The sequence below is a fragment of the Cuculus canorus genome, chromosome 2 (genome assembly GCF_017976375.1).
Source record: "Cuculus canorus isolate bCucCan1 chromosome 2, bCucCan1.pri, whole genome shotgun sequence".
Lineage (NCBI taxonomy): Eukaryota > Metazoa > Chordata > Aves > Cuculiformes > Cuculidae > Cuculus > Cuculus canorus.
In genome coordinates this window covers 154,848,413-154,869,999 of record NC_071402.1, presented here as the reverse complement: position 1 = coordinate 154,869,999, position 21,587 = coordinate 154,848,413, and the positions used below count along the sequence as shown (strand labels likewise).

Sequence of the window (21,587 nt, the reverse complement as noted above, 5' to 3'; positions counted from 1 at the left end):
TGGGAGAGCGACTTGGCTGTTCAGTGTGAAGATGACCTTCTGTTGTGGGCATAATTGCTGCATTCCTTGACTGGGAGAGGAGCAGAACAAGCCTGCCTGTGTAGGACTTACATGGAAATGGCATTTTTATGGGAATGTCTGAAATGCCTCTTAAAGGCACCCAGTGAAACACTCCTCTCTATCTGGCCACAGGCCAGGCTGGAGTCCTCTGAACTTCTTGCCTTCCAGGCAGAATCCAGGATTGAGTTTTCCTACTGACTTCCAGGATGCCCTATCGTGGCTAGCCGTATTGAAGAGAGCCCAGTTGCCTCCAGGCTTGCGCACAGCATTGTGTACGTCTTGTTGGCCATGGTAGCAGTTTTCTAGACACACCCAGGGACAGGCTTTGTCTTTTGCACTTTTTTGTGGCACTGTATCTACTGGCAGACCTCTGTTTTTAGCAGGGTTAGAAACTGGACCACAGCTGGTAGCCAGGCAGTCTGCCAGTGTGCTGGGCGCATCAGCCATTTTTCGTGATATAATAAAGCAGCTGAGCTACATTTTTTTTGTTGAAGCTTTGAAACACGTTGAGCTTGCCATGTGGGAAAAAGTTCTGTTAGTCCTATGCTTGTCTGCATCCATTTGTAGACTTGCTACACATGAGCACATGAGTTTGGGAACATATTTCTGCTCCTGGCTTAAAACTTGCTTTCAGCACATTGTGCATGCCTACACAAGATCTCTTTTAAAGATAGCAAGGTCCTGTATCGAGGTGCAGATCTACAGTGTGGTGCATGTAGTCAGGGAAATAAATGTGTGTAAATTCAGATGCTGGTTTTGCAGCTCTCGGGTACCTTATGCTGCTTTTGGGAGAGTAGGATTTCAGCCCAACAATCAGACTTCTGTGGGACTCTTTCATTGCTTCTTTGCTGCCCTGGTCAGAGGCTTTGCATGAAGTTAAAACACAGCTGGAGACTGGACAGCTTTCATGGCCTCACTCTTCTGTGCGGTGCAGGGATTGATTCACATTGTCAGTGTTGGTTTTCTCTTCACAAGCTAAATTTTATACTTCACTGTTTCAAGGCGGAAGAGGATAAGAGAGGACGGCACAATATTAATCCCTGCACAACAACACTGATTCTGCTTTTCTAAGGTTATTATCCTAAAACAGGCAAACTAAAGCTTCTGTTGCTTTGCAAGGAGTCAAACTAATTTAGCATTGTTTCCTGTGGGTCTAGATTATTTATCTTTAACTTGTCCTTCCAAGCCCATAGTCTCTTCCTGATCACTGTGGGGCTAAGTGGCAATGTGTGCAGTGGCTTATTGAGGATTCGTTTGCATCCCTAAACTGACTTCCATGCTGACTGCCGTCTCACAGAATGGATAAGGAGTTAGTGGACACTACCTATAATTGATTTATTTCACTTAGCTCTTTGTTTCTATAGGATGAGTGGGCATTTAAGGTATCTGAAATGTCTACGTCCGTCTCAAGTGTGGGTGAAATTGGCCAATGGATTCAAAAGTTATTAGAGGGGATTAAAAGACAGACAGCATGATCAGATAAGCCTGTTTCCTCAGAAAACTAGGCTTAAAAGGGGAAAAAAATCTAGTGCAAGGACTCCTGTGATGTCCTCTGTACATCCTGATTTTTTCAGCATCTGTGGTAGTTAATGCTGGAAGCTCTGAGTATTTACAAAGAAGCGATGCAGCACACGCAGCAATGCCACTATCCTTTGCTCGGACTGTTTATTTACGTTATACCTGTGATGTTGAATGTGGTCATCCCACTGATGTGGCATCAGTCCGCTATCTCAGCAGCTGGAATCTGTCATGTGTGTGCAAGGATTGTTTCCAGATTATTGCCATCTGAACACACCCTTGCCAAAAACCCAATTTAGCTGCCAGGAGAGAAGCTGTATGGACTAGTCACTGTTCATTGAGGGCCTGTAAGAAAAGCCCGCAAGTCAATCATTCAGTGTCCCCCAGCACCTGATGAGAACTTTGTTTATTTTTCTATGTGAACATAGTGATGTTTTAGTTGAGTGGGGATGTGAGACTGTGCACGCTTCACCCTCAAATATATTTTTTGGCCAGAACCTATTGCAAGGGGCAACATTTTGCTATCTAGAAGCTGCCAGTCCAGGTTATAAATCAAATTTACAGACTGTAGGAGTTGGAGAAGTCCATGAGGTGCCATGCTTGGTCTCTAGATAAGAAGTTGCCACTTTTCATGTACAGAAAAGCCAATGGCCCTTTGATCTCCGTGCACATTTTAGAACAAACTGCTAGTCACAATCCCGTGATCCAGGAGTGCCGGAAAGGGGCTGGCTTTAATGGAGCCTTTTATCGGAGAGAAGGGTACTGGGATGAAAGGCAGCCTCAGTTGCAAGAGGAAAAGATATTTAAAGCCTGTAAAGGTATTACAGCTTGTAATTTAATTTCAAGCTAAATAAAGGTATGTTGTGGAAGATGGATTTTGAAATGTGAAGGAAATGTACGAGTCTAAGATTTAGGATTCTGGATTATCTTGGCATTTCTAGCTCAATTTCCTGTGTTCCTGTTTATGTAGCAGAGCTGGTACAAATTTTCAAGCAGACACACAAATCCAGAAATAAAAGGAATAGCTGGTAGTGAACCTGCCACCCACTCACACAAATCCAGCAAGGCAGCTGGGCTACAGCGCTCTTCCCTCCCTTCCTGCTCCTCTGACATTCCTGTTGCCTCAGCCCTCATGATATACCTGAGCTTTTATGACTGCTGCTGAAGCAGCTTTTCAGAGAATAATGAGGAATAAGCTCTAGATGATGACCTGGAGAGATTGCCTTGTCCCCCTGTACCTGTAGTGCTGGGGGTCTAGTAGCTTCTGAGCACCCTCAGGGAAAAGAGATTTTATGTCTCAAAACTGGTCCTTTGAACTCTAGTTGAAGGAATTCATTTAAGTTGGTGGAATTCAAGGTGATGGACACCGGATGCAGTTCACAGGTGCCAACGAACAGGTTTCATCTCATGCTTGTTTGGGCTTTCAGACCCAAGGAGGTCTCACCCCAGCTCACGGTGCAGCTGCACTTCTTGCATGGGGAGGCAGAGCTGCTGAGCAAAGCCTATGAAGGCTGGTATCCTTTCATCTTATTGGAAAAGGCAAATAATTTCACACCTTTCTTCCCTTCATTTGTCCAGTGCCTCACTGCCAAATAATTTCATTCAGAGCCTCTGAGTGCTACTGTCAAAGAAGGGAAAGTAGCAACAGGAATTCTGGTAGTTGGGCTCCAGTTCAGAGGCTCAAAAAAGTTTGTACACACTTGAAAATCCTGCCTTTCTCCCTCGGCTGAGCATTTAACATTGTGAAGGAACACCTAGTCTTCAGGATTAGCAATTTGCTTTGTTGTATCTGTTAATCTAAAGCTCCTGACAGTGCAGGAAAAAAAACCAGCCAAATTCCTTCTTGGAGAAGCCTGGGAGAAGGGAATTAATCTGGTGAACGCGATGAATTACTGCCATCAAAAGGGTCATTGTCTGTGAGCCTACTGTCCTGGAGGGACCAAGCTGTCTTTAATCTGGCTATATCAGGTTGGAGAAACCCTACCATCTCCCACCACAGCCAGAAAAAAGTTCTGAAAATAGCTTAGTGTCAGAAAGCAATTTCCCAGCTGAAGTCTGATGCTTCCTCTCCTCCTGAGGACTGAAAAGCTGCTGCCTTTTGGCAATTCGCTCTCCAAAGTTGAGAATAGATAGCCTCTGCCCCTGCTTTTTGGGGGGGCTGGTTTATGGGAGACTTGAGTGCACCTCGGCTGCCCAGGAGTGGACCCTATCCATGCCCAAAGATTGCAAAATACCTTGCAAAGTACTTTATGCCTCTGCCCAAGCCTTGACCCCCTGGCAATGTATATTCTCTATAAGGTTCTGCCAAATGCTTCTCTCTCCCAACCCCTCGCTGAAACCAGCTCAGATTCATTGTTTTCCTTTGTTGGTAATTTGTGGTGGTGGTTTTCCTTCCTGTGCTGCAACAGATACAGCCTCATGTAACCTAACGCTGAAAGGCTCCTGATACTAGTTCCCTCCCACTCTCCTTATTCCCGTTCATCTTATGTCTCATTTTGCAATTGCTATTATTTTCATCCCTCTGGGGCACCTACTAAGGCTACGTTCGTGATAGGTGCCGCCAGATCAAATGCATAAATATTAAGAAAGCTGGAAAGAGCCAGACCTGCAATTTCTTTGTGCAGAACAGTGATGGAGATACTGTTTATAGAGCTGACCAACACAACTGCAATCTGAGCTCCAGATTTAAAAGCCTATAGATGCTGGTTAAGAGAAAGTTTTAGCTGGGACTGCAAGCTGTGAGAAGCAAACATGCTATTTATACTGATGATTTTCACTAAATCACTAAATGGCTTGTTCAGGAGATGGCTCTGGTCCTCGGATCTGTACTCTACCTTGTCTAATTTCTGTTGCTGGTAAAGTGAGACAAATTTGTGACTAGATGATCTTATTTATTTGCAGACTTTCCTGCATTTTGACATGCAAAATCTGATGTGAACATTGGAGTCTGTGCATGGCCCTAGAAATGATTATGTTAACTGTCAGTCTGGGATATTATCCTTGCAGAGGAGTATCACAAGTCACCTGTCTACGTGACCAACTTAATAAATCAGTGTGTGATCGCCTGGAATTGCCAGAGGTTTGGTATTATCAGAAAGCCTGATGGCAATATTCAGATACCGGAAGAACAGAAAAGTCTTGATTAACGCTGAGTTAGCTGTCTCTTCTCTAAAGCTGTTTCCAGTTCAGTGGATGTCTTGAAAATAGTGTTTGATCTGAAGGCCACAGATTTATTGATGGTCACAGATCAAAATACCATCACTTCTAATAAATTATGCTGCCCTATTTCTGTTAAGAAGTGCACCAAGGAACAACATCCATAAAAGCAAGGGGGATATCTGGATGGTCTCAGAAAAGACTCATGGTGCTGCTACTCGGAGTGAGAGTGATTGTGACTGAGGTACATTTCCAGCAGTGAAATATGGGGAATGCAAATTTGATGCATCTTTATTGGCAGTGCATCTTTATTGTGGAAACTGCAGGACAGTAAGGCTGGTGTTGTTTGTAGAGGATGCCAAATTCAAACTTTTCCTGCCTACAACTGTTCTGTATCTCTCTTTGATCATCTATACCACCTCGGATCAGGTGTGGGTTTGGAAATTTAAGGATAGATACAACAGGACTATTATTAAAAAGGCAGAGAATATTTTTCTTACTGGTCAGTGTTGCAGCTACTTGTGCCAAAAGTTTTTAATAGACTAAAATCAATGCAATGTTTTGTCTTTCTAGAACGTCACCTCTATGTTATTAGCTGTAATTATTGAGGCCAAATGCTATTGGTGGGATCCTGTGAAGATGTCATTAATCCTACACTAAATAGCTTCTGAGTAAACTGACACTTTGTGAAATCAGGAATTATGAATGTAAGAACAATCTTCATCGTGCTAGAGGTGACTTCTCCAGATTAGTGTGGAGTATCTTGGTGATCTTGCCACACTTCCAAGGACCTTACCTTGTCCCTTCTCACGCTCTACAGGCAAAAGGAAGTTTATCAGATTAGGATTTTTGAAAATATTAACTTTCACTTTAAAAATGTGCAAATTAGCTTCTTCTTTTTAAAATTAGTGATTATATTTTCTGTAGTAGGAAAGAGATTGGAAGACGTCTCATTTCAGAGCATGTAAAAACTGACCAAAAGTCCCGGATTACTCACTTCTGTCCATTTTCTTACCTAAAAACAGATGTTTGCAGAGTTCACACATTTCCTTAGAATGAAAACTTTTGCTTTGTGACAACCTATGGACAACCATTAAAATGTAGACTGTGGAGCAAAACAGATTGTGTGGTACTGCCCATCTGCACATTGGATACCCTTGCTTTCTTTTTAATAAGAGCAAGGAGCTGGATGTAATGTCATGCAGTCATAATTCTTGGCAGTTGCTATAGTTCATATGTTTATTGGAAGCTGAAGCTTTGGAGCATTTATCAGATCTCTTTACGCTTCCTGCATTAGTGCTTGGGGTTTTTTTTCAGCTGAGCTCTCAGGCTGCCAGAGCCGTGTTTGGTAGGAAGGAACCATGTGTCCGATGGAGTGTTTCATGGTGGGAATGACTGCTGAAAAAAAGTCTAGAAATGCCTGCCTGGCCAGTGCGCATTTGGAAACTTAGAGAGTTTCTAAATGATTTGAGAAGGCCAGGGAGATAACTTTCCACGAAACGAGCTGAGTGTGACGTGGAAGTGCTAGTCTGAGGGATGCCAGACTCTTTCCCGAGAGAGAAGATGGATTGTGGCAGACAGACCTGGGGGAAAGCAGTACTTTCTGCCACCTGAAAGTCAACCACAGTGAGCTCATCTGTCAGCCTTGGGATGTCATTTAAGAGCTGGACTTAGGCTTGGAGCCATGTCTTGGAACAGAGAGGGTTATATGGTAGCTGGAGCCAGGGCAGAGTTTTTAGCTGGCTCATCCAGAAACCTTCCTCATACTACATGCTCTCTCAGCCACATGGCCACCTTAGGAGAGGGCTGTGGGAGAGATGAGGACGTTCTTCCACCCTCAGTCTTCTTGTCCTCTCCCTGTGTCACGGCACTTTGAGACTGAGTGTTCAACATCCGTATGCACCTAAACCAGGCTGGCGTGTGCTCTCAACCATAAAATGAGGGTAATATTCCTTGCTGTGCAAGGCCAAGAGGGGAGACATGCTCCTGGGGGTCATCACTCTTGTTGTAGGGTGTGGGAGCTGCAGGAAGGATGATTTCCTGCTTTTCCTGTGACAGCCCTGAAATGCAAGGGACAGGGATTGCAAGTCTCCCTCTTTTCTTCCTTTTCCATTGCTTCCATCTCAATTTAGGAGATAAGAGGGCAATAACAGAGGATGCTTTGAGGTCCCCCACTCCTATGACCCCATCCCCCTGAATGAGTCTGGTGAGGCTGGGGTTTGCCCTTAGAAGGTGATATGGTATAAAATTTCTTCTAGGATGAAATTCCTTCTTTTAATAAAAGGCCCATTTAAATAACCAAAGTCCTAGAGATGAGATGCAACTGGCCAATTTGCCCAAGAGAGCATTTCAGAATACTTTTAACCCAACAGTTGGTCTGAGATCAAACAGACTTGGCATTGCACTGTTTCCTGGATAATACGCCATCATTATTTATTAATCTGAATCAAAGTGCTTGATGTTTTCATGCTATCGGTTAGACAGAGCCTTATCGTCTGCCTCCCTTTTTTTTTTAATTTGTTATGTTTCAAGGAAGTTTTGAAGCTGTTGCAGTGGGAAATCCGTAGCTTAAGTGGCAGCTTGCTCATCTTTTATTTATTTTTCTAAGAATTCCATTGTTACTCATTGAAAGCTCCAAAAGGTCCTTGTCCTCAGTCAAAAGTTTTATCTTTGGATGAGATTCTAATGGTGACTTTTAGAAGAGAAGTCTATTTTAATGGTTTTGAATAGATATTGTCACATATGTTGCTTTGTGATTTAAAGAGATGTCATTTGGTCAAAACTGAGTAATTTTAAAAGACATTTTTATGTCAGAATCAAAATGACTATGTAAAGTTCCCAATTTTCTCATATACCTTAAAAACACAAACACAGGGATGTCAGACCAGTGGGAGAACTGGCAATGGGATGTGATTAGGGTGATTTCTGGCCCATTTCCCATCGTTCTTGGACAGAAAGGTTCCCCCCCCCCAGTGAAAAATTGTGATTTTCTCTGAGAAATCTGTTCCATTTTCAGTTGGGAAGCTTCTTTGTTGCAGAAAGAAATTTGTATCTCAAAGTAGATGCTCTTTACTAAAATGCTTTTCTTACTGGAAAAGCATTTTTCTATAGAAATAGAGTTTCAATAGGAAATTTGCAGTCAGCTGTTGCATACGGCAGGCAACGCTGCTCCCCCTTTTCCTCTCAAAAGGGTGGTTTCATACAGAACCTGCACTTCTGCATATCCATGCCAGTGTTGTGGTTTTATAAGCACATTTTTCTTATTTTTAAAATGTTTTCCTGTCTCCTGTTTTTGTGTAAAACATCCTCACAAAGGGGGAGGATGATTAATTGGAAACTACATAGGAAACTACAAAATCAATTGCACTCAAAGAACTGTCTAATGTAGAAACTAAAATAATAAAAAAATCTCCAGAGAAATAGATGTTTATTTCTCTCCCCTTATTCAGTCATAGGAATCTTAACTGTTACTTGGAAGATTTTTCTGAAAAAAAAAGTATTTTATCGTATTGATGCTCAGCTACACATTATCTGTGAACACAGAAAACAATATTAAAAAAAAAAAAGAAAAGCCAAAACCTGTCCTTTTGGGCTGCAGACTTACTCTGACCATTTACACCAAAAGAAGATCTGATCCCCAAGCTGATTGTGCTTCTTCATAAAATTAATCCATAAGATTTTCTGTTCATAAATAACTGTGAAATGATTGAACTTTAAAGCATAAGACTTTTCATGCTAAACCTCACGGAAGAATAATCTCTTGATAAATTTAGTTTTAAAGTAACGGAAGCATAGATGATTGCAATTCTATTTTTAGACATGCGCAGTAAAGGGTTTCTAATTGGTTTGTAGTAATGTTAGTTTAAGCCAGAGCCTCCAAATGAAGACAGAAATGTGAGAACAAGCAGGAGCAGCAGGGTCAGCATGGTGAACGTTCTTGGCTTGGAATTAGGAGGCAGTTTTGGGAAGAAGGTGGACCCAGATTGTGTTTGCCACGGCAGGGGGGAAGCGGTGATGAGTGAGATATGAGGTAGCCAAAGCTGATGGCATCAGTCATCACATTATAAAGACTTGAAGACCAGCGCCTATATCTCTGCTACCTATCTGCACCAGCCAACTGAAAGCAGAGCACACTTAAACCATCAGTTCTTGGGCTAATTATGGTGTGCATTCAGTAAAATGGAGGCAGTGATGTCTGTGCTATGAAGCTGTACCTGAATAATAGACACAAGTAGACCAGGCATTGAGAAACACCACTTGGAGTACAGTGTCCTGTTCTGGAATCCCCACATAAGAAGGAAATGGAACTGTTGGAATAGGTCCAGAGGAGGGCCGCGAAGATGGTCAGAGGGCTGGAGCAACTCTGCTATGAGGACAGGCTGAGAGAGCAGGGGTTGTTCAGCCTGGAGAAGAGAAGGGGAGACCTTATAGCATCCTTCCAGTACCCAAAGGGGGCCTGCAGGAATGCTGAGGAGGGACTTTTTACAAAGGCATGTAGTGACAGGATGAAGTGAATGGCTTTGACTTGAAAGGGGAAGATTTAGATTAGACATTAGGAGGAAATTCTTCACAATGAGCGTGGTTAGGCACTGGCACAGGTTGCCCAGGGAAGCTGTGGATGCCCCATCCCTGGAGGTGTTCAAGGCCAGGTTGGATGGGGCCTTGAGAAGCCTGATCCAGTGGGATGTGTCCCTGCCCATGGCAGGGGCATTGGAACTGGATGCTCTTTAAGGTTCCCTTCCAGCCAAAACTGTTCTACGATTCTATGTGTTTCTGCTTCAGGTGTGTGAGAAGCGAGTTATGATAAATCAGCAGAACTCTGTCCTGGACTATCTTATTCTTGTTAGCCACTGTGAGAGTAAATGTTAAGCATGTGAAATGGGATTTCCCATTACATTCTTAATGTGAAACTTCAATTTAATTTAGATTCACCTGGGAATATTATAAATTGTAAAAATTGAGAGTATCAGTAATGCTTTTAATGGTCTGATCTTTCAAGCTAGATGTTCTTACTTGGACCTAAGGACTGCCTTACAGGCTCTATTTTGTGTTTCGTGACAGCATTTTACATGGCTTTCATTGCTAGCTCTATCCCTTCAGGGGTATGGAAAGGGGAGGTAGAAGTCATGCTGTAGCCCAAGGCTGCTGTATAAAGATGCACTGTAGTGTGCTGTGAGCATTTCTTCCCAAGTATCTTTACCTTCTTTGCAGTTTCTGACTTGGAGATTAGGTGAGAAGCAGTTTCCACAAAGGATGGTGTGGTCGGTTAACCTCCTCTGGCTACCAGGTGCTCTCTCGCTGCCGCCTCCTCTTATTAGGTTTAACCCATCACAGATGATTATTAGTTAAAGATGACCTGATATAAACCCATGCTATATAAAGGATGGTTATTAGGCCCTTGGAGAGTGTGGAATATAACCTGGAGGCATGGACAAGGGGAATCTGTGAAATGCCATCCAAATTTGCCTCTTTTCTTTCCCTCACTTTCATTTCTCTCTTCTCTGTTTGGCAGAGGAGGAGGGCAGAAGAGAGCTGGAATCCCAGACAGCTTTTCTGGAGGTAGCACCACAAATTTTGGGAACATGTCGGAGGGGAAATAGAGTCAGGGGAACATCTTTTGGAGCCAAGCTAAACGCTTGTGTGGGAAAATAAGAACTGTGCCATCCCAGCTGTTCAGCTATTAAAATCTGTATGCATTGACATTATCTGCAAGGCAAGCCCAAGTCTTGGAGTAGAAAGTTGGATGTGATCTAGGATAGATGTGCATTTACAGCTCTTTTTTTGAGTTGTTTGGTTGTGGACGCCTAGGAGTCATGGATGCCACTAGCCTGTATTTCACTCTACTTTTAAATATATTAGGTCAAAACAACTTTTGTCCATGTAATTGCAAAATCCAGATGTCAAATGTCTCTCCAAAACAAAACATAAGACAGAAAATATTTTCCACATTTGTGTGTCCACGGTGAGTCTGAGAGTATCAGGATATGTTGGATGATCAAGTTTCTGTGAATGATGGGGTTGTCATTGACTAATTAAATATATGCAGTTTGTTGACGCTAAAGATCTGTACTTCATGTTGTAATAATTGTGGGCACTAGAAGCTGTTGTAGAAGTGGTAGAATTTGCCACCAGCTGGAGTGGAATGGCCCCATGCTCCACTCCTTTGCCACCGTGCATTTAGAGGTAGCTGGTTCCTTTACTTAGCAGAGGAAAAGCTAACACACACATCACATGGCACATCACATTCCATAATGGTCTGAATTTTGGGCGAAGGGACAGATTTCAGTCCAGATGCCCTGCTCTGTCAAAGAAAAGCAGACTTGCAAGCATAGACCCTCAGTTCTCAGGTACCTACAGGTGCGTATCAATGTCTAAATTTAGGTGTCCTGATAAACACGTTGAATCATCAGGACCTTCACTGGGCTCTAAAGCATAGTTTATCTCACTGAAGTAGACATGCAAAGCAGGAGAGATGACTCATGTCCTAACAGTGTCTACTTCTCCCTGAATGTCTAACATCTTACATTTCTTTGGTTTGGCTAATCTGTTCCAATGCATCAGAGAAAATATATTTTAATCGATTCATTCTGGCCTATGTTAAGGCTATTTCACAACAGTTGCATATCCAATGCATATATTTTTAGCTATGAATTTCTAGAATACATTGTTTGTCCTATCTAAGCTGAGGAACTGCAGAATGGATAAAGATAAAAGTGAATGTATAGAGGAGAAGGCAGTACTTGAATTATTAGCCCCATGCATGGCATATAACTAATACTTAAATACTTAATAACTAAGCGATCTAACCAAAAACTTCCATTTTCTTGTCAAATTTTTATTTTTAGTCTTGAAAAAGACAAAAAAAAAATAAAATCATCTGAATGTTTAAGCAGTACAGTCATTTTCCTGTCTTTTTAGGACCCTATCAGAGTAGGTGTTTTTATACCTCATAGACATAATGTCCCTTGGGAGCTCTTACCTTGTCCTCAATATTCATATATTATTATGGGTCTCTACCATAAAAAGGACCCTGATTATAGGAGAGGATTATGGTCAAGATATTGGATGATCTCTTGGTGGAATTGCAATAAGGCTATTTTTAGGAATAGTGGTTTTACTTTCAGAAAGTGCAAAAAAGTTCTGAAATTGTGGAGCTAGTGCATTTTCCATTTAGAAAACAGCCTGCATTGATACTATCGTCAGATGTTTCTTTTTCACAGGCCACTTGATATATTATTTTCTGGTTTAGTTATTGACTGTTTGATCCCATAAGCCAAATTAAGCAAGAAGTCACAACAGGGGTTGCAATACTAGGCCACTATTGTATGCTTTCAGTGCATTGTGCTTCAGGCCCAACTGAGTATTACCAACCACTCAAGCATGCACCGTTGACACATAAATGCATATTTGGATGTAGCTTGTTAGTAAATGCAATGTCCCCAGCAGTTTTATTTGGATGATTATATTATTGCTAATTAACAGAAAATGTCATGACTTTTGGAAAATAATTGTTTTTGCGATGTGTTATTTACTCTGAAAAATTCTTCCATGTAAAAAGAGGAGGAAATTATACAGGGGAGAAGGGGAGAAATATTTAGGATTCTCAGAAGTGTGAGTCTCATTGACATCAGTGGGACATAGCCAAAACCATTCCTGGTAATGTGACTCACTCGTACACCTCTAAAACCAGCCGCGTTCACCATTTTTTAGATGTTCTCCATCCTTTGCTCAGATGCGCTTTGGGTTTTGGTTAGTGTTGGGAGAAATAAAGTTTAATTCAGCTAACTGACCAGCAAAATATAGTAGTTAGAAGGCAGCAATCTTGGTGCTAGCATCAAAGGCTACTAGGTATTGAAAAAAAACCCAGTGAAAAATCCCTGGCTTCTCTGCCTCCTTGCTTCTGTCAGTCTTATTTACATAATGGTTTAGAGCATTATGTAATTCAAAGCAAATCGCTGTCAGTGGACACCAGAATCCATTGCATCTTTTCCATGAAGCTACACAGCGCCGCTGGAGTAAATGTTTGAAAAGAATGACAGAAAGGAAATAATTCTGCTTCTCTGACACCAGGAGTCTGACCAACTGCCTATAGCAGTCAGACGAAATATTCCCCTTGACTGACGTGAGCTGAGGATTGCACCCTCCAGAGCCCATGTAAGCTCTTAACCCTGATTCCTAAACTTGGCAACCAAACCCAAGCGGTTTTCAATTGCAGACGGGCAGAATATCTTCTTTGGGCAGCAATAATCTCTTTTTGTGTCTCTGGAAAATCTCTTCCATCACAGTGGAAGATCCACTAGCTTTATCCAAACAGTTCTGTCAAATTTACAGTGCACTATATAATGAATCAAATCTTCAATATCCCTCAGCAAGCAGCTACTCCCTGATAGGATCCTGGTTCAATTTGTCCTTTGTGAGTCTATTTCCATTACTGAGCAGGATAATTTTGCCAATGCACTTCTAAGTCTGTGCCTTTTGATTTTCCTCCTGTGTATTTTATTGCAAAAGCACTGAAAAGGCTTTGCCCATTGTTGGGGCTCCATTAGCACTGAACACCATCCAAAACCATATACCGATAGGGCCTCTGCCTCCTTATCCAGGGGAACGTGTAATGATAGACAGTGATGCATTGCATGGGACAAAGAAGAAAACAGAGTACCTGTGGCAAAATCGCATAGAATTGGTGTGAATGTTACTTCTATAGCTGTGATCAGTAAGAGGTTTGTGAAAAGGTTATGTTGACTTGGAATAAAGTAGGTGGGAGGGTGAGATAATTTTCTTGGCTAGTGTATAGGAAAGGGATAGAGCTGGAGAAGGGTGGGAAGCTGGGTGTAGGTGTAAGTTTACAGATGGGGTGGAGTTCAACGAAGGATGGTGGTCATAGAGCAAAGTGCCGAAACAGACTTGGCAGGACCTGCTGTCTCACCTCATATCCGTGGGATGTGGAAAGGGGACCTGCCACCTCTCACAGCTTAACACTGTGATTTGTGTCTGTCTCTCCCAGACTTTAACATCTAGTATTTTCTTGACCCTTTACCTCTACCTCTTTTTCTGTCACCTGAAAGAAGGAAAGCCCATATTGCTTAGTTTACTGTTAAAAATGGAATTCAGATGTTATCTCATGTTTGTTTCTTAGTTCAGTGCTAAAACTGTACAAGAGGTAATGCCTTTGCTTATAGAGTTTAATCCATCTTTTTTAATCTAAACATGGCAGTTCTGGTGATGGCTTTTATAAGTCTATTGGTTTTCCCTGCTGATGAAACTTAGATGGGAGTGGATCAGTCATGCCTTGCTTATAACTTTGTGGTAATATATCAGACAGCTTTCCAGCCATGGCTCCCCTTCCTCTAGAGGCATACAGCAAAGCTTTTGGTGTCTGCATAAAACCTGCCTTCTTTCACCAGTATAGCTATCCCATAATGGCTTCAGAATATATTTTAATAGCGATTTTACAACTTCCTATATCCGTTAGAATGTCTCTTTACAAAACACTCTGTGTATAAAATGGACACCACATTTGATATATTTTATTCATGTGAGCATTCAAAGCACCTAATGGTGTGAGTAGTGTATATTATTATTTGGCACAATGTGGAGTTCTCCTTTAGATGTCTTATTTCTTGTTCAAAAGCTAGTGAGTGCACGCTGAGCTGAAAACAATCCTCTTTCTTGGTAGCTCATTGCAAGCTCTGTTTGTTTAGAGTAGCAAAGTACAAATCTTTCCCTGCATCTGATGGCTGAGTGGTTTATAGTAAAACGACTCTGAGGCCAATGTCTAGTTAATTAAAATAGACATGGAAACCTGTTGGGTACAGAGAGTTATAATTTTCAGCAAAATATAGAGATATGCACTGGTAACTATAACATGCTGCTTCTCTCTTGCTTATTTATGTCATTTGGTTGCAGCATAATTGAAATAAAAACACCTGCAAAGAAAGCAGAATATTTTTAGCTCACTACAAATATATATTTTAGCATAAGAGAAGACTTAGTGCCAGCAGTTAATTCTTAGCATGACTTTTGTCACCCCTGAATACTGCTTCAATATCGGGATGAAATCTTCTGAATTCATTTCCTTTTAGCACGTGTTAGCCTTCTGAAGACTTTATCTTATCAATAAGTCATTGGTAATGTCAGAATGCTCAGATTCTGATGAGTGAGATGCCAGCAAAACTCATTAAACTGCCTTTAAAGGAAGATACAACATAAGCAGAGCTGGTTATGATGAAAGGCTTGTGATTTGGTGACTCTAAGCTTTCAATTAGGACATTTTGTTTTGTTTTTTCCCCCAAAGATGTGAATGCAATGAGTTCTGTTATTTCTTTCTGCCCCTGGTCAGCACGCATGATAAACAAACAAGGCTCATTTCAGGAAGTCTGTGTTACGCGATGTCATATCAACCTTCAGGGTTGCCTTGTGACGTGGGCAGTAAGAGGAACTCTGTCTCACAGCTCCTTCTGCGTCAGGTTAGGGCTAATTTCAATGCTATGCTTTTCCTAGGAGATGTCCTTTGAGAGATAAACATTGCAGCCGTTTCTCTCAGATTTTTGAGGAATGGAAAACTGGTCCACAGTAGGAATTGATGTCTCAAGAGCCCCTTTTTGCACCTTCAACTCTGAGCTCACCCAACAAGATGTCTCTGGATGAAGAAGCATTTGCAGATTGCCCTCGCATGTTGAAACCCCAGGTTTTTCCAGCTCCCTTCAACCGTGGTTACCTTCTAGGTCATTACTTTAAAACCTCAATTACATGCTTTCTGGTGTTCATGCACCAGTGTGAAAGTACTTTCTTTAAAGGAAGCATTTCTACCCAAATATTCCTCGTCCTAATAGATCACTTCCCCAGCTGCTGTGACTTCTCTGGGATGGTTAGAGCTGTGCTGATTTATGCCAGCTGGAGATCTGGCTGATTATATGTTAGGAACGTGTAGTACAAAAAAATCATTGTTTATGGTCTTGACAAAATTATGCCTGTTGGAAAAAAGAAACAAACCAGATATCGGTTTAAGCAGAAGTAATGAGTGTACTGTGTAGAATTTTAAGGACTATATTATCCAGTTCCCCCTTGTCTCGATGTGAGCACACAGACCCTCACAGTGTGTATTAACAGCAACTGAAATTTTTCAGTTAAGAGAGAATTTCCCATGACACCTCCTAACTGTGGAACTGAAGTGCAGTATAAATATAAGTGAATTAAGGCTCAAAAGGTTGCCTCTTGATTGTCAGTGGAATTATGAAGAGTGTCTAAGTCACCTAGACTTCTTTAACCTCTTGATCTTTATGTATTTTTATGTAGAAGGTCTTTATTTGCTCTTAATTAAAATCAGCAGCTCTCCATGAAACCATTATTTCATGGCTAGAATAAAACTTTCACCCTGTCCCATACCACCTTGTAGTCTTTTTAAACATGATAAATTATCTGTGTGTATGTGTAAATTTATGCATAAGAATTTGTGAATCTAAGCCGGTAACATTAAATTAGATGTGTCATTGTATATTGCTCTCATGTTTTGCAGTGCTTTGCAGGTCAAAGGAAAATGCCAAAGAGATTATATGGAAAGGAGAGGGGGAAAAATACAACTGTGCCCCATGTAGTCTCAAACATTTAAAGAAACCCATCCTCATGACTGATTTTGTTACCACAGCAGTTAGGAATGCAAAGTGTATATTTAATCATAAATATTTCTTAAACAAAAGGAGAATTTGGGACTCGTGACTGTTATTTTGTAAGATTTATGTTTAATTAAATAACAGTGGAAACATACCTGCTGCCACAGGCTATCCCCAGCCCATGGTATGTTCTTGAATGGAATCACAGAAATCAGTAGGGTTAAATGAAGACAATGCCACTCAAGGTGAGCACGTCTGATTGTATCTCACTTTTAGCCTGTGAGCGGCACTTTCACATTGTTGATCTTCAAGTTTGGCTCCTTTATTATCATTGCCAAGTGTCTCAAATATATGCATGCATGTCCTTGATACTATGCCAGGGACAGATTCTATGTTGTGGTTCAAGCGGGAGATGGAGATGCAAGAAGCCATGGCTTCTCTGAAGTCAATGTCCAACCAGGTGTACTGCACGGCAAGGACCATCTCTTCCCCTGTGGCTTCGGGGGGATGAGACCGCCGTCCTGGCTTATGTCAGCATCTTGGGCTATGATCAGGGTTCGGTAGGTGCTGGGGTGGTGATCTGAGTCCACAAAGCTTGCAAAAAAGCAAGAGGGCAGCCAGCTGGAGGTAAACAGGAACCGCTTTCCCTGTATTTACACTACTGCATGCAACCTATTGCTTGAAGTGGCCTTCTGCGTGATGGTCACCCATCCATAGGGAGTCAGGCAAAGGCTTGTAGGGCATGCAGGTCATGTTCTGAGAACCTGAAAAGTCTTTTGAGCTGGGGCGTCTGAAGCCTGTGAGAGTAAGGCTAAAACTGTAATGGAAATTGACATTTATATTTCTGAATAAATATAGCCACGAACAGTATCTTATTTGTTTGTCCTGTTCTCACTTCTTGCCACACCATAGAAAATATGCATCTTGGGGCTTTATTTTCATATGCACATTTTGTTTACATAACCAGTACATTTTTATCAGGGAGAACCGATGTTAACTGAATTTAACAAAGACAAAGCAAGAGGAAAATGTTCATTCTGTGCATGGTGATATCACAGAAACAATGTGTTTGAAGCCTTGTGCTTCAAAAATATGCCTGAGAGGAATGGAAAAATCCAGTCTGATATTGTAAAACGTGAGTCACAACAGCTATTATCTCTTAAGAAATGGCATTCCAGCTCTTTGATTCTGTCATTGATGATTTCCCTGTTTAAAGTGTTGGTGCTTTCTTACCCTTTTAAGAAATATCTGGGCTAACCCTGGCTATTTGTAGAAATGTTTGCAATTCACAGATTAAAAGAAATTAGAAATAGAAAGGACCCATGAAATTATCTTGTCCATTTCCTGAAAGAAGATGAAATTGAAAAAGAATTAGGCTAAACATATATATTAAAATTTGTAACTTTAACTTATGTACAATATGAAGATGAAACATGTCACGCTTTTTCAATTGCAAGAATGCTGGAAAATGTAAGTTGTTTCTAGGCAACTATCTTTCCGGAATTTGCTGATAAAATTTAAAAGATCTGATTTTGACCAGATTGAAGTTGATTCAACTTTCTAATAAGAGAAAGTTTAAGTATAATTCCCTTTTTAAAAAAAATTATAATTAAAACTTCTCATATTTATTAGATTTTTCTAGATATTTTACCTCCCTCACCAGCCCCTTTCCTTTTTTTGTGGTTTTTTTTTAATAAAAAAAAATATTTGACTAGTTCTGTTGCTAGAATGGCTTCTTGCAGAAGTCTTCAAGGAAGTGTGAGAAGGGTGATGACTATTCTCATGAACATTCAGTTTTTATGATCAAGCACGAAAACTGTGGCAATTAGTACAGACATTCTACACATTCTCTTACATGAAAATGGTCAAGCATTGGAAGAAGCTGCCCAGGGAAATGGTGGAGTTTCCTTCCCTGGAGCTTTTCAAAATCATGTCAGCGTGGTACTTCAGGACATGGTTTAGTAGGCACAGTGGTGTTGGGCTGGCAGTTGGACTGGATGGTTTTAGAGGACTTTTCCAACTTTAAGGATTCTATGATTTTATGATTCTATGATTATGATTTCAGTGAAGTACTTTGTGTCCCCCGTGCTATATGGCCATGCCTTTAGTTCGGCTATATAGAGAAGGTGGCACAGAGGTGGCCAGCACCAGTTTTTCAGCAAAAGGAATGTCTGCGTAGGTTGGAGGCAGTCGCTTTGCCCATATGCTGATGCACTGGTAGCAGGTAGTTGGCGCAATGCGAATCTCCAGTACCTGCAGAGTACAGGGCTATTAAATTTGTCTCTCTCTGTGTGCTTTTGCTTGTGCACAAGTTCAGACCAGCTACAGAGTCAGTGGGCAAATTGAACCCTTGCCCAAGTCAGTATAGACTGTCTTGTGTTGACATTAGTAATATGTAAGGACAAAAGCATGTAAGATTGGGTGATGGATTTTTCCAGACTGGTAGCCTAGGAAGAGTGTGAAAATAGGGCAAACATATGTAGTCTTTCTTGTGTGCACCCAAGTTCTGCAGCTAAGGGATTTTCTCAGTCAGAGACAGTATCTTTGTGTTTAAACAATTAGTGGATCTTTTGCTCTCAGATTTGTGTTGTGGCTTTTTTAATCCTTGCCATTTGCAGCCGACAGGTTTTACAGTCTAACTGCACAGCGTGGAAAGTGGCTGTAGTGATTGTTTCAGACCTTCTGATCTGTGATTTCATTTCACATCAATTATCAATTATCAATTCTTGTATTATGAGAGAAAGCAAACAATCATTCTCCATTCACTGTCTTCACAGTGCTAATGATTATTTAGACCTCAGCTTACAGCCTGCAGTGAGCTCCTCTCCAGATTAGAGACTTAGTCTGTGCACTTCCAGGAGTGCTGATCAGCCACTGACTTTTGTTCTCCCCTTCAGCATTGAGATAGATTTCACCATGAAGAAACAAAAATTGAAACGACAAAACAGTCTGAGAATTCTCTGGCCACCTGTACTGATGTCATTTATAGAAAGTGAAATTCTATTTGCTTGCACTGGCGCTGAGTCAAAAAGTGTTGAGCATAAGAAAACTCAATTTGTGGGAAAGCTTCTAATTTCCTGTTTTTTCAGGAGGAAGGAGTTGAAATAAATGATGTGGGAGGAGAGGGGAAAGGAGTAGAGAGAATAAATCTAAATAAAGAAGAATGTCAGAATACCCAAACTCCGGGAAAGCTAATTCATTTTAGCTCTGCTTGTTGAAACAAGCAGTAATGCAGGATATAATGTACAAGCTCCAGTAAATCATTCCTGTATGATAGGCTGTGATCAATGACAATTTAATGAATTCATTTTAAAATGAAGCCAGAATAGGAAAAACAGTAGTTATTTGAAAGAGTACTTTACTCAAATAAATTGAGTCAATAAATATGCTATTTGTCATGCAGAGTCCAGCTAAAGTCTTGTTTGCTAACAAAAACGCTGTCATCACAGAGCCTCATAGAAGCAAACTATCTGGAACTATCTACTGTAAATAGACAAATCCCATCTGAAAGCAGAAAACAACAATTGTAGTTGAACAAAGAATTGTATCCCACACACACCGATGAATGCAATAGGGTATCCCACCTCAAAACCTACTATTTTGTTTGTCACCAGCTTATATTCTGGTTTGGTGTGAATGGTCTGGTGGTGGTTAAAAAACAAGGGGGTTGTGAAATGAGTTTTATTTGTTGCATAGTGAGAGTTTCTCTTGCTGGAAAAAATATGCCACTAATGTCACTATTAAATTGCAAAATACGGTTTCAGTGAACGTGAATGGATTTGTGCAGGCTACTAGAACAGGGATAAGCTTCATCCCTTTTCAGACAGTAGTTTTACATTAATTTTCATAGCTATCCATATCCAATTTTGTTCAACTATGTTTTTCATGCTTGGCTTTATTCATTTAAGTTGAAGAAATGTGGCAGTTCTCACTCTTCATTGAGGTGGGATCTGGAAGTGTTAACAGTGAAGCACCATCAGCTGAAGATGATCAAACCTCATAGGTTTGTGTCAGATGTTCAAACTGACATTGGATGGAGGGAGCCTGATTTTCAGATGTGATGGACTCTCAGCAGTGGCTATTCAGCATCTCAGAAGCTTGGAGTACTGTCGTGAAGGTCCCAGTGGTTTGCCAGGCACGTTTGTGCTTCCAGCACTCTTCAGATTTTAGGGTGTGGAGGAGAAGAAAATGCTCAAAAGTCTTGACAGATGTCTTGAAGATGATATCTACTGTCCAAAAGTAAAACAGTAATTCTGTTGTGGAAGCCTAAGACAGAGATTATGAAGAATTTCTGTGTGATTTAAGAACCTGAACTTGACCCTTCACTCTTTAAATTTGGAATAGAACAGCTGGGGCATTTTTAGAGTTTGCATCATGTGGCCAGAGATCAGCTGATTTAAATTTGCCCTGGAGTCATCTTAGGCACATTGTTCATCCACTCCCAGAGCTGCATTTTCAGAAATGAGTTAGGAATCCAAATCCTTGTGGCTTTCAATGAAATTTAAGCTTGTATGAATCTAAGTTACTCCTTAGTTTGGATTTAGAATCCTGAGCGATTGAAAAACTTAAGAATGCTCCACAGTCTATCTACAAAGTCTTTTCAGCTTTGATCACAAGTGATTCCTAATTGAAATTACAGTTTCAGTCATTTCTGGTTTTGTTGATGTTCCACTAAACACTTAAAAATAGATGAAGGGTTTCCTGATAATAGGCAGCCTAGAAGTTATTTAGAGGTTTTTTTATTCATTCTGATGGCTTTGTTCTTCTTGCTTTGCTCCTGTCACTAACCTTTGGTACTTTTTGTTTCAGCTGTTTCCACTACTAGGAGTAAAAAACAGTAAAGACAAAGCAGGATGAAAAGATGGCTGACTTCTTGTTACCACCGGGTACTAACAGCTTCCACCGGTTCACGCCTGAATCCTTGGCTGCAATTGAGAAACGAATTGCGGAGAAGCTTGCAAGGAATGCAAAGCAGGAATACAGAGAACAGCTGGGTGAAGAGGAGAAACCTCAGCCTCAGTTTGATTTACAAGCTTGCAAGAAGCTGCCCGATATCTATGGAACTGTTCCTCCAGAGCTCATTGGAGAGCCATTGGAGGACCTTGACCCTTTCTACAATGATTGCAAGGTGAGCACCAGCCAGGTATCCTGCTTCTTGGTTTCTGCTGAAGCATAAACAGCCTCTGTTTTGAGGGCTCTGTTTTTTTACTGTCTTTCTGCAGCCAGTAAAAATATTTTTTTTCC

At 41.0% G+C, this 21,587-nt stretch overlaps 1 protein-coding gene across 5 annotated transcripts in view; it reads left to right on the top strand.

Moving 5' to 3' along the window:
• The window catches only part of SCN5A (sodium voltage-gated channel alpha subunit 5), a 221,594-nt gene that overhangs the window by 20,603 nt on the left and 179,404 nt on the right, over positions 1 to 21,587 (top strand). For all 5 annotated transcript variants that reach the window (XM_054058158.1, XM_054058156.1, XM_054058157.1 and 2 more), the window contains one exon: positions 21,153 to 21,471. In XM_054058158.1, coding sequence (XP_053914133.1) covers positions 21,205 to 21,471 — 267 coding nt within the window. In that variant the 5' untranslated portion in view covers positions 21,153 to 21,204. The remainder of the gene's footprint in view (positions 1 to 21,152; positions 21,472 to 21,587) is intronic.